A 16,146-nucleotide genomic window follows, 5' to 3' on the forward strand; every position below is an offset into this window, starting at 1 on the left:
TGTCAGGAATTGGGGGTGTCTGAGGGCAGGTTTAGTAAAAGCAGACCCTGAGGTGAGGATTTACATGCACGTGATTTATTAAGACAGTCCTCCCTGAGCATCTGGAATAGAGTGAGGGAAGCAGGAAAGCAAAGGGAGGAAATCAAGAAAGATTTCAGGCAGAGTCTCATTGACAGTAGGTTGGTGTGATACTCAGGAGAACTCTGGAATTTGTTGTGCCTCAGAGTTCTCCCAGTCCCAGGCGACTGTCTCACTTCTTCCCACCCTGCACCTTTAAGCTTTCCATTGCACAGAGTTCTCAAGTGCAAAGTCCTTATAGTTTGCAATGGCTCCCCCTTTGCCCATCAACACACTGCACCTCATGCTTCAACCATGCCGAATAAACTGTGGCGCCAATATGGAACGCGTCAAGAGAACCCTGCAGCTTTCAAACTTAGCCCCTTTCTGAAATATTTCCTATTTTCCTAAGAAATGACCCCATCTGCCTTTGTGACCTCACTGTACCCTAGACAATTTTTGTCACTATGCTTACAGTGCTTCCTTGGTTTTTGAAGTCATGTTACCACTGGTGTGAGGACTTCCTGAAGGCAGAGGCTCTCCTTTACTCATCCATGACACTTCAGTGGCTCTCCCCCTCCAGCATCCAGAGCCTGATTTCACTCAATCACTAAGATTGATCAGAGCAGTGGCGACTGCTAGCCTTATCCCCACTCAGTCTGGAAACCAAATGGCTGCCAAACCTGTAAACCTTCCCATTTGTGTGACTCATAAGGATGGAAATACCTTCACTTTGTTCTGATTTACTGGTTTTGTTCTCTCTGAATGTCCTGTGCTCACGGGTGTATGCCTGGTGACTATAAGCTAATAAAGGGTGATCAACACAGCATCTTATGTGTTTATGGGCGTAATAAATGTGCTACTAATAACAGACTCTCCTGTGGCTCTGAGGCAGGGTGAGGAGAGAGAAGTAACAGTACAGTTACATCTGAAACAAAACAGAGCTCAAAGTGCACACAGCACACAGAGACGGAAGAGGCTGACAGGATGCCAGCTCTGCCTATTCTAGATTCTCCAGGAAGCAAATGCTGACTAGGATTAAATGTGCAAGGGCTTTATTAGGGAAAACACCTGTGTGAAAGAAAATAGGAACATAGGGAGGATGGCAAGGCTTTCAGGCCACAAAGCAAATCTGAATACAAGAGAAAAGGAGAGAAGGCTAGGGGGAGGGGCCCAAGACTCAGCCACGATTTATAAATTCATCACGGAGTCAATGAGCCAAAGTCAGCCAACAAAGAGTCCTGTGTTGCCCAAGGAATGGGGCTGTCTTAGCATCCCCACTGCGCCCAGCTATTGGCAGGGAGCAGTGCATGGGAGGTGTGGCCTCAGAGACCATTTTAAAGCCTAGCAACGGGGGCCCTTGGTCAATTAAGCTCCATGTATTAAGAAGGTCTGCAAGGCAAATTCTCATGGCCAAACCCTGAAGTAAGACCTCACAAAAGCATTAGTGATTGACAAATATGTGGGATAGAAAAAAGAATAATGGTAAAACTGTTGTGTCTCCTTCCAACCGGAAGGTTTCATTAATATGAAAGCTACTGTCACTCCAATTTCTTTTGCTCAACCTCCACTTTGAGCTCCATGTGGCAATAAGGAAGAAGTGGACCCAAGAGCCACAGATGTGATCACCTCTGTGCCCTGGGCTGACCTCGTGAGAAAAGCCATCTTGTCAACAGCATCTTGATTAAAATGATCCTTTTTCTGATAAGTATGGCTTGGTTTCTTGCTCACGCCTTGATGGTAGGTGAGTGTGCCCAACAGTAACTAAGACAAAGGGCTGGCTCACACTGCAGTAGAGAAAGAGAGAAGACTGGAGAGGGGAAGACCTAACCAAACATCCCTCCATTAAAACAAAACAGAAGCTAACCACATAAGGAGATTGGGTTGCTGAGGGCAATGTCCACATCCTTGTGAAGACAGGGGAGATTGGATTGAGAAGGAACGCGGAGAGGATAAGGTCTGAGAAATCCCTCCCGAGAAAGTAAAGATTTAGTCCACAGTGATTGGAGAAGGCAAAAAACTGATGCATATCAAGTGGAACAGTAATGCATGTAAAAGCATTTTGCAATTTTAAAACACTGCCAAACACAAGAGATCTCAAGTATGAGATGCATTGCCATTATTAATTTGGTGATTTTTCTGTAGACTATCACAATGCTTTCAACCACCAGATGAGACAGATTTTATTATTAGGGTGTTAGGAGATGAAGAATTTGAGACTGGCTTAAATACCTGAGAGCCCACATTGTTTGCCTCAAGCAAAACACAAAATAATAGTGGCAATCCAGACCCTACCACAGATGGTGGAGACAATCAGCTATAAGTAATACAGTGAAGATCCATGAAATCTGATTTGAATCTTTGGGGCCAGATGTTTTTAAGATGTCAGGATTTGTTATTTTTTTAAGGAAAGTAATACAGAGTACAGTCTTTATATTCTATAACCCCTCCAGTGAGGACTGGGATTGTATCCTATGATCAGGTATACTGGAGTCTCTAAAGGTAGGTACCATTTGTCTTGCCCTAGTCACTTGCAGCTCATGAAATGAGGGCCACTTTATTTGGAGGCTTTATCTGAAAGGACAATCTTCCTGGAAATGCAAGCTCTTCTGTTGCTTCTCTTTCCGGTTCTATGAAAACTACTGTCACTCCTTTTGTTCTACCTTCAGTCTGAGTTTTTGAAGCTGGGATTGAGAGGATCTGAGAGCCTTCTCAGAATTCCTCGGAGTGCTCTGATGAGCCCAGATTGGGAAGGGGATAAAGAAGAGGAGAATTTGGCTTCTTAGCACTTGGGAGCTGTCAGCAAGAAGGTGAGCCCAGTCACCGCCCACACTGACATTAAGATCTAAGGCAAAGCTGGGGGCACCTGGGTGGCTATTTATTAAGTGTTGGACCCATCTGCTTAGGGCATGGTCTCGTGGTTCGTGGGTTCAAGCTCTGTGTGGGGCTTTGCACTGACAGAATGGAGCCTGCTTGGGATTCTTTCTCTCCCTCTCTCTTTGCCCCTCCCCTACTCGCTCTTGCTCTCTCAAAATAAACAAACTTAAAAAAAAAAAAGATCTAAGGAAAAGGTGGAGGGAGGATCACTATTGGTATCTGAGGTGGAGCTGCTCACTAGGGACATATAATGGCCCCTAGTCACCCTGCACTTATCTGGGTTCAGTGAAATAAGAGTGAAAGCTGAGTTCCAGGAAACTGAATTTAGTATGCAGGCATCAGGGGATGTGCCAGGTACGTTTGTAGGAGATTGGTGAGGGTTGCAGGGAGCTGCTGAAGTAGTGCGGGTGCCCTTGTGATAAACTCCTGATAAAGGTAGTATCCTTGGGGTGCCTGGCTGGCTCAGTTGGTTAGCCTCTGACTCTTGATTTTGGCTCAGGTCATGTGAATAATCAAATGTTAAATTTAGTTCATGAGATCGAGCCCCATATCAGGCTCTGCACTGACAGTGCGGAGCCTGCTTGGGATCCTCTCTCTTCCTCTCTCTGCACCCCATCCTATGCTCTCCCTCTCAAAAATAAACAAGCATTAAAAAATAATAAAATCAAGTTAGGCCATGACCATTGTAGAGCACATGGGCCTAATTTTTCTCCCTGGCTCAGCTCTTTGAGGCCAATTCTTCTGACTTGCTAATTTAGTCACGTGGCTTACCTTGGTGAACCCATTTGTGTTATCAGTGACCATCTTTTCTATGTGCTCACATACCATCGAGTTAATATCAATTTGTTCCTGGTTTGCAAAAGATCAAAACAAAACTCACTCTTCTATAGATATTAAAATATATTATTTCCATCATTCTGAAAATTTGACAATTGCTATTCTCCAGGCTTGAGGCAACTCTTGTGATCTTCATGACTTTGAATGACTCCATCGTTCTCTTGGAGTTCACCTGGGTCTGGCAAATGGTCTCCATTAACACTTTCAAATTTTATCCTACTACCTTTTGATGTGTGATAGTTTTTCTGTTCTTTCTAAGCACGTGATGGGGTCAAGGAGTCCCACAGTCCCACTCTCAATAGCTCTAACACTCCCTGAGCCTTTGCAGTCAAGTTGTCTGAAACAGAAATAGCTAAGAGAGGTCACGGCAGACACAGTGGGAAAAGAGGTGTGGAAGGGCCCGCACTACCTTGCTCACCGCCCCCCGCTGGGGTCCCATCCGGGGCCTGCAGCTGTGCCAGCACCACACTGGCCCCCAGCTCCCACCTGCAGCGCTCAAGGTCTCAGCCCGCCTGTGTGGAAGTGGGGCAGGATCTCTGGCCATCACCAAACAGGGTGCTGCGGTACTTGGGGCAGACGGAGCACATCCTGCACTGTGGGCTCCAGAAGGATGACCACACAGGTACCAGCATGCTGCTGGTGCTGGGTATGCAGGTGCACTGCAGGCCATGGGATGAATTTCCTCTGCTGACAACCAAACCTGTATCCTAGAAGGGTGTTTTGGAGGAGTTGCTGTGGTTTATCAAGGGATCCACAAACGCTTGGGAACTGTCTTCCAAGGGAGTGAAAATCTGGGACTCAAATGGGTCCTGAGACCTCTTGGACAGCCGGTATTCTGCAACACAGAAGAAGGGGACTTAGGCCTAGTTTATAACTTTCAGTGGAAAATACAAAGATAAGAATTCAGATTATTCTGGTCAAGGAGTAGACCAACTGCAACAGGTGATTGACACAATCAAAACCAACTATGATGACAGAAGAATCATCCTGTGTGGGTGGAATCCAAAAGATCTTCCTTTAATGGCTCCTCTCTGCCATTCCCTTTGCCAGTTCTACCTGGAAAATGGTGAGCTGTCCTGTCAGCTGTACCGGAGCTCAGGAGACATGGGCCTGGTTGTGCCCTCCAGTGTCACCAGCTATGCCCTGCTCACCTACAGGATGGTACACATCACAGGCCTGAAGCCCAATGACTTCATACATACTTTGGGAGATGCACATATTTACCTGAGTCATGTTGAGCTGCTGAAAATGCAGCTTCAGTGAGAACCAAGGCCTTTCCCGAAGCTTAAGATCCTTTGAAAAGTTGAGACAATTGATGACTTCAAGGTTAAAGACTTTCAGATTGAGGGGTACAATCCTCACCTTACTATAAAAATTGAAATGGCTATAGCACAAAAACAGACACTCAGATCAATGGAACAAAATAGAGAACCCAGAAATGGACCCACAAACAGCCAATTAATCTTTGACAAAGCAGGAAAGAATATCCAATGGAATAAAGACAGTCTCTTCAGCAAGTGGTGCTGGGAAAACTGGACAGCGACATGCAGAAGAATGAACCTGGACCCCTTTTTTATACCATACACAAAAATAAACTCAAGATGGATGAAAGACCTAAACATAAGACAGGAAGTCATCAAAATCCTAGAGGAGAAAGCAGGCAAACACCTCTTTGACCTTGGCTGCAGCAACTTCTTACTCAACACACCTCCAGAGGCAAGGGAAACAAAAGCAAAAATGAACTAGTGGGACCTCATCAAAATAAAAATCTTCTGCACAGCAATGTAAACAATCAGCAAAACTAAAAGGCAACTGACAGAATGGGAGAAGATATCTGCAAATGACATACCAGATAAAGGGTTTACTATCCAAAGAACTATCAGATGCAACACCCAAAAACCAAATAATCCAGTGAAGAAACGGGCAAAAGACATGAATAGACACATCTCCAAAGAAGACATCCAGATGGCCAACAACACATGAAAAAATGCTCAACATCACTCATCATCAGGGAAATACAAATCAAAACCATAATGAGACACCACCTCACACCTATCAGCATGACTAACATTAACAACTCAGGCAACAACAGATGTTGGCGAGGATGCAGAGAAAGAGGATCTCTTTTGCACTGCTGGTGGGAATGCAAACTGGTGCAGCCACTCTGGAAAACAGTATGGAGGTTCCTCAAGAAGCTAAAAATAGAACTACCCTACAACCCAGCAATTGCACTACTAGGCATTTATCCAAGGGATACAGGTGTTGTTTCAGAGGGGCACATGCACATGCACATGCACATGCACCCCAATGTTCATAGCAGCACTATTGACAATAGCCAAAGTATGGAAAGAGCCCAAATGTCCATCGATGGATGAATGGACAAAAAAGATGTGGTACATATACACAATGGAGTATTACTACTTGGCAATCAAAAAGAATGAAATTTTGCCATTTGCAACTATGTGGATGGAGCTAGAGGGTATTATGCTAAGTGAAATTAGTCAGAGAAAGACAAATATGACTTCACTCATATGAGGACTTTAAGAGACAAAACAGATGAACATAAGGGAAGGGAAGCAAAAATAATATAAAAACAGGGAGGGAGACAAAACATAAGAGACTCTTAAATATAGAGAACAAACAGAGGGTTACTGGAAGGGTTGTGGGAGGGGGGAGAGGCTAAATGGGTAAGGGGCACTAAGGAATCTACTCCTGAAATCATTGTTGCACTATATGCTAACTTGGATGTAAATTTAAAAAATAAAGTAAAAAAAAAAAAAAAAAAAAAAAAAAAAAAAAAAAAAAAGGAAATGGCTAAAGTGCTTTAATTTTTTTTTTTAAATTTTTTAAAATGTTTATTTTTGAGAGAGAGAATGTAAGCATGGGAGAGGCGGTGGGGGGGGGGGTGGCGGACAGAGGATCCGAAGTGATGTGGGGCTTGAACTCACCAACCCATGAGATCATGACCTGAGCTGAAGTCAGACGCTCAACCAACTGAGCCACCCACGTGCCCCTACAGTGCTTTTCAGGGAGGTGTTTGAAGGATATTCAGTCTTTGAGGGTTGGACTGAATGCCCAGGTAAAAGCTCGTTTGCCCTAAAGAAAGAAGGAACGAGGTAAAAAATCTACTGGTGATCAGTGATTATTATTAACTTTTAAGGATGTTGCCATTGGCAAACATAACCTTGCCAGTTCTCTTAGGAACAAAAGGCCTTGAGTTTGGTTAATTCCCCAAAGATGTATGAAAATGCTGAGACTGGGAATAAAGTCAGGAGAGTGAAATTTATATACATGAAAAATGTATACATGCATTTCAATCCCATATTTCTATGAAGGTCAGTGAATTTCAAGAATTACATATAAGCTATTCCCCTAAATTTGAGCAAGCTGAACAATACTAGCAGTCCTAGTAATGTACAGTTGTAGTTATAAACATTTAAAGTTATATTTGTTTTATATATTGTCATAATAAAGAAGTGCTCTGCAAAAAAATTAAGTAACTAATAGTGAAATCTCATTTTTTCTTTAACCTTTTCTATGAACTTCTGGCCATTATGGGTTTTATTCTTTCCTCACAAATTTTACTCTTCATAGGAATTCAATAAATATGTGTAAACAATAATTTTTAAATAAGAATTTATTAATTTGATCCATTCATTTAAAGGTGATGTTGATGCCTCCAAGTTCACACCCAAGAATGCTGTTGATAGGGCTGGGAAAGTTCTGGAGAACGTTCTTCTGGACCCTCCAGACATCATGTCACAAGGTGTCCTGAGCAGAGCAGCAAGAGTGACTCTGAGCGCATGTGTGAGGGGTGGCCGGGGAGACCTCTGGAGCTGACTGGGCACTGCCTATGGAAGGAGAGACAGAGCTGCAATGACATCAGGAAGGCCTCAAGGAACTCTCTACACTGACTGCTCCAAACAGAAACTGACATCCCTTTCCTTCCTTATTCACACTCAGCTGGAAGTGGAAAGGGAGGGAGGGAGACACCAAGCTGGTATCCAGTTCGCAGCCAGTGACTCCCTGGTTATTGCACAGAGCAAGGGACAAATACATGAAATGTGAATTTCCCAGAGCTAGTGACTCGTAGAGTTTAGAGTCCAGGAATGTGTAGACAGGCCCTTATGAGAAGCAGCCTTATCCAAATTGAAAATAACTTACAATTTTGGCCCGTGTGGGGCTGGGCAATTTTTTTACTCTCCAGCCTCTTCTGCTTGCTTCTGCAACTGGGTCCTGCTGTGGAAAGGTGGAACATGAAAGTGACCAAGTTTGGGGTTTGCCCTCTGTCAGCCTGAAGCCTCCAGTTTGCTTTCCCAAAGGCCCTTTTCTAGTTGCAGAGCTGAGGCACAGACTCTGGGCTCTACCCATGGAAGCCAGAGGTGGATACTGTCACAGGGAGTAAAAAAACAAAAAAACAACAAAAAAGTCATACATCTGGGAAACAGATGCTCTCAAAGATGTACTTTCCTGTATACACCAAAGTTTCAGGCTCAGCCATGCAGAAAACCTGGGGGCTGCCTGAACTGGGAAACGGTTGTGATGTGGCTGACTCACACCACGCTGGACCACTCATGCACAGTGGCTGCAGTTGCGGGACGGACTTGCCCGCCACTCAGCTGCCGCTGTGAGGTTGTAGGGACCCTGGTCGCTATTCTTCTGAGCTTGGCAAGGGAGAAGGGATGTGGAAGTACCAGTCTCCAAGTGAGAGCATCATGTGGAAAGCACAGGAACATGGGCCATTTGCATATGGGAAGTGGCAGGTGGTACCCAGAGCCTGTGGTGGTGGCGTGAAGGTGGGATGTGGTCCACCCTCGGCTGACGTGGGCATCATGGCAAGTATTGGTTCCACCACTTGCCAGTCAGGCCAGAAGCCAGGTGTGGCACCAGGATGTACAGGGAGTCACAAGAATGGGCATCATGTCAGACAGTGCTGGGCGTGAGACACAGCCCTGCCTTGGGCAAGACAGTGTCTTCATTTATAGAGTAGGGACAATGGCGCCTGCCCTGCTTCCCTCTCTGGTGGACTGTGAGGAAGATTAGGGTACAGCACACTGATGTGCTTTTTAACTGCAAACCTAAATGCCCTTGTGAGACTCTAGATGTGGACGAAACCAGTTTTGGCCTTTCCTACTTTTTCCTCGGTCGGCACTGCTGAGCACGTGTCCCAGCCTCTCCTGCAGGCGGTCGTTGATGTAGACGGACTCCTCCAGGCGCTGGCACAGGTTCTGGATCTCAACAAGGTTCTTTTCCAGTAGGTCAGCCCCTGTTGCATCCCACCAAGACATGGGAGAGGTAGGAGGTGAGGAAGGCCACTTGCTCACAGGCAGCTATGGAGCCTGCCCAAGACTTCTCTGCAAGATCCCTGCCCGTCCCTGTACTCCTGTCAACTTCCTTCTCTCACCTGGGCACCAGGAAGCACCAGGCAGCTTTGTTTAAAGAGCTCCTGGGCTTTCAAACACAAGATGGCCCTCTGGAAGGAAACTCCACAGGGCCTCCTCCCAGATGAAGGCTGAGTACATCTGAGAGAGATGGATCCTGGGCTGGAAAACAAGGGTGGAAACTGCTACAGGTCTCCAGGCAGGACTGGCCAGTTGGTCTACCTCCTTTGGTCACAGTCCAGAGGCCTCCTCTCTACCTCATACCTATCCTACCTGATGATCCCTGACTGAAAACCTTTACCACCCATCCACTAATAGAAAGGCTAGAGTAAATGCATATGAAATTAAATCAGGCAGTGAATAATAAGGGATGCTGGGTATTTTCCTTTAACCACTTTTGGTGAAGAGTGACAAGGAAGGGCCTGGGGAGGTATCAGGACCTGAAGGAGGAATAGGAGAGAAAGGAGCACCTCTGAAGAAGTCAGAGGATGCACAAAGGGAAGGGGAAAGAGGCCAAGAATAGGCTTCATCCACTAGGACATCTTGCTTAGGGTCAGGTTTTTCTGAGAATTTCAAATGTCTTATTGTTACACTGTCTCAGTCCCAGGAACTGAGCTCCTTCAAGCCATTCTTCTCCATGGGTGCACCCTGGGTCACTGGTGCCAGGATGCCTGGCTCTAAACTACTAGCAAAATTTGAGAGGCAAGACTGACTCAGTAATTGCACACAAAGGGCATGTGTGTATAACTGTAGAAATAGTCTCCCATCCTACAATAAATAGCTCTTGACCAAAGGAAGATCTTCCCCAGGGTAGCTTGAGCTGGGAACTCCAAGAACAGTCTACATGTAGGCCGCAGAAGATTGTAGCACAGGGCAAAGGGAGCATATGAATACAAGGCAACTCATCCTGTCTGTAGAGCACCTCAAAATGCCCCTGACTTCCTGGATTCTCCTGCTCAGCGTGAATCTCTGGGTAAGGGGAATGGGAGACGCACTTAGAAAGGACCAGCACTGGGCTGGAATCTTGTTCTCCGGCTGAGCCACAGGATACTGTCCCTTCATCTCACCCACTTCTGTGAGCCAGGATCTAACAGGGGAATAAGAATCCTTGGGCCCAGGAAGAATGTGTTCGCCCCCATCCATAGGCTCCATTGTCACCATCTACTCTTTTGTGTTTACCAGAAGGCTTGGAGTTGGGCCGGTACAACGAGGAGAAGGAGGAGAGGCACCCAGACGCGTTCATTTTCTGAGGCCTCGTCTCATCCCATGGGCCACTGCTGCCATGGTACCCAGGTTCTGGTGTCCCACTCAGTTGTGTGGTGCCACTCAGAGGATAGGAGGGCTGGGTGGATCTGGCATCTGAATGGTCGCTGAGCAATGATGCTGAATCAGCAGGAGTGGCTGCGCTGACGTCTGTCCAGAAAGGAATGAGAGGAAGAAATGGATGGGAAGTCAGAAATAAAGCGTTTTAAAAATAATTATACTGGGTTGAATAGTGTCCTCCAAAGTCATGTCCATACCTGGAACCACAGAATGTGACTGTATCTGAAAATGGGGTTGTCGCAGATGAAATGATTTAGGACAAGATGATATTGGATTAGCGTGGACCTACATTCAATATGACTGATGTCCTTACAAGGACAGGAGAGGAGACACGGATAGAGTCACACGGGGGGAGAAAACCACATGACAAGGGAGTCAGGAGGCAGACACCAGAGAGATGTTTCTACAAGCCAAGGGAAGCTCCCAGCAACCACCAGAAACTAGGAAGAAGCAAGGAAAATGGAGCATGGCCCTGCTGACACCTTGATTTCAGACTTCTAGCCTTTAGAAAGTGGGCAAAACAAATGTCTGTTGTTTTAAAACACGCAGTTTGTGATACTTTGTTATAGCAGCCTTAGAAAACTAATACAGTAATCCATGGAATTCAGACCAGAGCAGATGTGAGAGACACCCCAAGCACAGGCAGTCATTTCTCTAATATCAGCCATAGCAACATTTTTCATGATAAGGAAGGGAAACAAAAGCAAGATTAAACTATTGGGACTACCCCAAAATTTAAAGCTTTTGTGTAGTGAAGGAAACCATCAACAAAACAAAAAGACAACATACTGAATGAGAATGTTTTGCAAGTGATGTATCCAATAAGAGGTTAATATCCAAAATATATAAAAAACTTATATAACTCAATCCCCAAACCCCCCAAGCAATCCAATAAAAAATGGACAGACAACATGAATAGACATTTTTCCAAAGACATACAGATGGCCAATAGACCCACGAAAAGATGCTCAACATCATTCATTATCAGGGAAATGCAAATCAAAACCACAATGAGGTACCACCTCACACTCATCAGAATGGTTAAAACAAAAAACATAAGAAATAAGTGTTGGCGAGTGAGGATGTGGAGAAAAAGGAACTCTTGTGCACTGTTCATGGGAATGCAAACTGGTGTAACCACTGTGGAAAACAGTATGGAGGTTCCTCAAAAAATTAAAAGTAGAACTACCAATATGATCCCATAATTTCACTACCTGGTATTTACACTAAGAAAACAAAAACACTAACTTGAAAAGATACATGCACCCCTATGTTTACTGCTGCATTATTTACAACAGCCAAATTATGGAAGCAGCCCAAGTGTCCACCCATGAGCGGGGGAAGGGGTAGAGAGAGAAAGAGAGACACAGAATCTGAAGCAGGCTCCAGGCTCTGAGCTGTTAGCACAGAGCCTGATGCAGGGCTCAAACCCACGAACCCTGAGATCTTGACCTGAGCTGAAGTCAGACAGTTAACCAACTGAGCTACCCAGGTGCCTTGAAGATGTGGTATTTATATATAATGGGATATTACTCAGCCTTTTGTTGCAAAGTCTTGCCATTTGCAACAACATGGATGGAGTTACAGGATATAATGCTAAGTGAAAGAAGTCAGTCAGAGCAGACAAATATCATATAATTTCACTCATATGTGAAATTTAAGAAACAAAACAAATGAACAAAAAAAGAGAAATAAACAAAAAGCAGACTCTTAAATATAGAGAGGAGGTGGGTGAAGGATGGTGGCATAGATGAGATTAAGAGTACATTACCATGATTGGCACTGAGAAATGTGTTGAATTCTTGAATCACTATATTGTACACCTGAAACTCATATAACGCTGTATGCTAACTATACTTGAATTTAAAAAAAGGAAAAACAAAGAAGTGGTGGTTAGATGTACTATCTGAGGGTCACAATATATGCACAGGAAAAGTACAGGGGCCACTCTCCTGCCTCTCTCTATGGAGGCACTTCAGAAATGTCTCCTTCTGTAGCAGAAATCACTGCAGATCTTACAAATCACAAGGTTCAGGAGATGAGCATTTTGCTAGTCTGTGAACAGGTAATATATTCACTGGACAGTCTATGCCCTTGCCAGTGACACAGTGGCTAATCCTTCCTGAGACTGTTCTCGATTGGGGGTTGTTGGAGGAGGAAGAGAAAGGGAAAATGGCCTCCGGTTATGGCCGTTGTGCAGAGAACTGAGACAGGGTGACGCTCCTGGTGGCTCCCACTCCTCCTGCCTCCTACTCTGGATGCCTACTGAGGCTGAGGGAGTCTCTGAGGAAGGCAAGTGGTGATTTGGATCTCACCCAGAATGGCTCACAAGACTGTAAAAATAATTCTTAAATATAGCTTAAATTGTCTGGCAAGTTTCTCCTCTAAGCAGATAGGAGTGAAGTCCTTGTTTTCCAACCGAGTCAAGTTCCTCTAAGGAACTATGCACTTGAATCAATATCCAGTAGGTCTTCTCCTTCCATTATGTATGGTCTTACATAAAACCAGTTATAATTAGCATCGCTGTGAAAAAAAAGCGTAAGGTAGCCTACCATTAAGTCTTTAACACAATGCCCAACAATGTAGGAACTCAATCAAAAGGTGATTCCCAACCCCTTTCTTCTCTTTGTTTAATGTAAACTAAATTTATTGTTTCTTTTTTCTTTTCCTTTTCCCACCCCCTTTCAAACCTCCTTTATCCCCTCCCTAGAAAAGCAGCTGACACTCAACCACGGCCACAGGAGTCCCAGGTCCATCGGTGACAGTGATCAGCATTTCACGTCCCAGTCTCCCCTCGCCACATGCACAGAAAACATGCCCTGTGCTGTACGCAGAAAGCAACAGGGAGCAGCCTCTCGTGAGAAGGGTTTCACCTCACCGGGAAGCTGCCCCACCAGTCACACTGCTTGTTAACTGTTCTACAAAGTTTGGTCCAAAAAACAGAGGAGGAGCAGTGATAAGCCAATGCCCCTCTGAGAGGATAATGACTTCAGATGGAACAAAGAAGGGTTTCAATCTCCCTCAGAGAAGAAGAAGGTGGCATAAAATAGGGGTGATGCAATGCGATGAGGCCACTTGAGATGTGGCCTTCCCTACCAGTTGTGGCGGGAATTGTCGGTGAGGGGGAAGGTGTGTTTGCCCTTCTGCTGTCTCCCAGGGTGGCCCTGAGTTCGGGTCAAGTGACTCTGGGCAACTGAATTCAAGGATGTAGGTAAAACTCCCCTGGGCCCCTTGGAAGATGTCACATACACATCAAGGACAGCTCATTCATTCATAAATCCGTGGACGAAAGTGCAATGTCCATAGGGACTTGTCTCATCTGCAGAGGCTACACCATTGTCAGAAAGAGTGGAGTGGGGAAAACACCGGCTCCAGAAACCCAGCAAAAGATATGTGCGAAGAGGTGACGCCCTCCCTGCTTGGTCCCTGACTGCTCAGGCTGCTGTGCGGTGGACGGTCTGAGCTGTTGAGTCAGGCTCACAGTGAATGCCATCCCAAGCTGGCCACTCTTCAGTAAGTGTCCTGACTTCACCGAGCCTCAGTGTCCTCAGCCTTGTAAAACTGGGACACCACCAACTACTTGAGGGGATGGTTATGCTGATTAAATTAAAGGCAAGATGCGTAGTTAGTAATGTGAGCATACCAGATGTTCAATAAATGTGAATTTCCTTTCTTTCCTTGGTTGCTATAATCCCGGGGGAAACATTATGCTGCTCTGATCCTCAGGGTAAAATGAGAAACAGGAATAGTATCAGGTCAAATCCCAATATGGCTCATTCATTGCTTAAAACAGTCAATTCAGGAAAAAAAAATCAGACTAAGGTTGGTTTCTCAGTATTATTTACACCAGAATTTGATTGATACAGTTCCCTAAAAACAGAAATGCTTTTCTCAGGAGGAAAATTAAAGAGAAAGCTGAGCAGGAGAAAATGAAGGTTTGATTTTAAATGTATACTGCTCCTCCTCCGCACCGAGGCTACCCAAGTGCCCTCCTTGGGGAATTCTGGGGAGAGGCAAGTTGGCGATGGGTTCAGCCTGAACCTGAGACACGTCCCAGATACTGAGGGTTCAGAGGACATTACAGCTGAATTATTAGAATGATGGATGGGATCTATAAATCCACAAATGATAAAGAATGTTTAGTAATAAACAGAAAATAAGAACTGTGACTGTTTACCCCAGAGATTCCAAGATCAGAGACCCAATACTAGTGATGTTCATGCCCATGGCCTGAAACATGATATGATGGGATTGCAGTGATAAGGGAGCATTTGCCCCTTTCCCTTCCCAACTCATGACCCTCCCCTCAAGTCCAAGACCGTGTATGTGTCAGAGGAGGTCTAGTGGCTGATGACGTGTGGGGTTAGGAATGGAGAAGAGCTGCCTGACACCCTTGGGGCCTGTGCTTGGCACCGAGTCCCAGACCTGTGCCCCACCAGGTACATCACAGGGGATCTGTAGGGCCTGGCTGCAAAGATACCTACTCTTGGTGTAGACAAAGGAGCAAGCACCTAGCAACAGGATGCTGTCTGGGTACTCACTGGCCACAGCCACTGCAGGGTGTACTTCTTGCTCTTCATGAAGCAGGGAGGTGCTGCTGGAGGAGTGATGGGCAGCAGACTGGGCATGGCTGCTGGACTGGATCTGGGGCAGAGTCTGGGGCTGGGCCTGCTGTTTGGTCTTTAGAGCTTCTGGCACTTTACCCTTTGTATGCATCTCCCTTAAGATACTGGCGGGGTAAGAAAGACAGAGGGAAAATAAAGGTCACCCGAATGACATAGCTGTAGCAATCTGGCAGCCCATGGGAGAAGCCCCAGAAGTCAAGGAGACTGTTCCTTCAGAGGAGAAGGCAAACCATTTGTTTGGGGGTGGAGAGTGGGGGACAGGGGAGGACAACAGTTGCCCAGTGCCTTGGCCACAAACATCCTGAGGAAGAGAGAAGACCCATTAGGCCCCTTAAATAATACTCATGGTTCCTTCATAAGACAACCAGAGGTTCGCACTCTGTGAACACGATGTGCTCAGTAGTATTTGCAGTGGCCTGTTTAAAACTGCTTCCCAAGGCAATGCGGCTTTCTAGGTGTCTTGTACTTTCTAGACTTCCTTCCGTAAGTATGGTCATGGAGTATAAACCTCTTTTTTTTGCAAGAAAAATTTGTAGTTATTTATCATGTGCCAGTACCTCTTGGGTCACCCTTAAAGAAACCAGATATAATCTCACTCTGGTCTTTACTTTTTTTTTTTTTTTTTTAATATCTTTTTTTAAAATTAATTAATTATTTTTTTTTCTCTTAACGTTTATTTATTTTTGAGACAGGGAGAGTCAGAGCATGAACGGGGGAGGGTCAGAGAGAGAGGGAAACACAGAATCTGAAACAGGCTCCAGGTTCTGAGCTGTCAGCACAGAGCCAGACTCGGGGCTTGAACTCATGGACCGCGAGATCATGACCTGAGCCGAAGTCAGATGCTCAACCGACTGAGCCACCCAGGCGCCCCTCACTCTGGTCTTTAAAGATCTGAGAGAAATCAGAGCTGATCCCCAGGGGTACAGGAGACTCCTAAGGTTAGAGCAGCTCTGTATTGCTAAATTGGTGATTGAATATGAGAATGGGACCAAAATAACAATAAATTAAAAAAAAAAGAAACGAGACCACTTCATCACCAAGGAGAC

At 45.3% G+C, this 16,146-nt stretch overlaps 1 protein-coding gene and 1 pseudogene across 7 annotated transcripts in view; one reads left to right on the forward strand and one right to left on the reverse strand.

The window, feature by feature from the left end:
* The first annotated feature begins 3,263 nt into the window (after positions 1 to 3,263).
* On the forward strand, positions 3,264 to 6,923 carry LOC123596851 (annotated as a pseudogene).
* A 467-nt stretch (positions 6,924 to 7,390) lies between these two features.
* The window catches only part of LOC123598610 (myomegalin), a 50,989-nt gene continuing 42,233 nt past the window's right edge, over positions 7,391 to 16,146 (reverse strand). For 3 of the 7 annotated variants that reach the window (XM_045478957.1, XM_045478958.1, XM_045478961.1), the window contains 5 exons: positions 15,017 to 15,204; positions 10,332 to 10,565; positions 8,906 to 9,037; positions 7,936 to 8,010; positions 7,391 to 7,622 (listed from right to left, as the gene is read on the reverse strand). In XM_045478957.1, coding sequence (XP_045334913.1) covers positions 7,531 to 7,622; positions 7,936 to 8,010; positions 8,906 to 9,037; positions 10,332 to 10,565; positions 15,017 to 15,204 — 721 coding nt within the window. In that variant the 3' untranslated portion in view covers positions 7,391 to 7,530. Of the gene's footprint in view, positions 7,623 to 7,935; positions 8,161 to 8,905; positions 9,038 to 10,331; positions 10,566 to 15,016; positions 15,205 to 16,146 lie in introns of those variants that run through there. The other 4 variants (XM_045478959.1, XM_045478963.1, XM_045478960.1 and 1 more) reach the window with 4 other exon arrangements.

Source organism: Leopardus geoffroyi, chromosome C1 (genome assembly GCF_018350155.1).
Source record: "Leopardus geoffroyi isolate Oge1 chromosome C1, O.geoffroyi_Oge1_pat1.0, whole genome shotgun sequence".
NCBI classification, from domain to species: Eukaryota; Metazoa; Chordata; class Mammalia; order Carnivora; family Felidae; genus Leopardus; species Leopardus geoffroyi.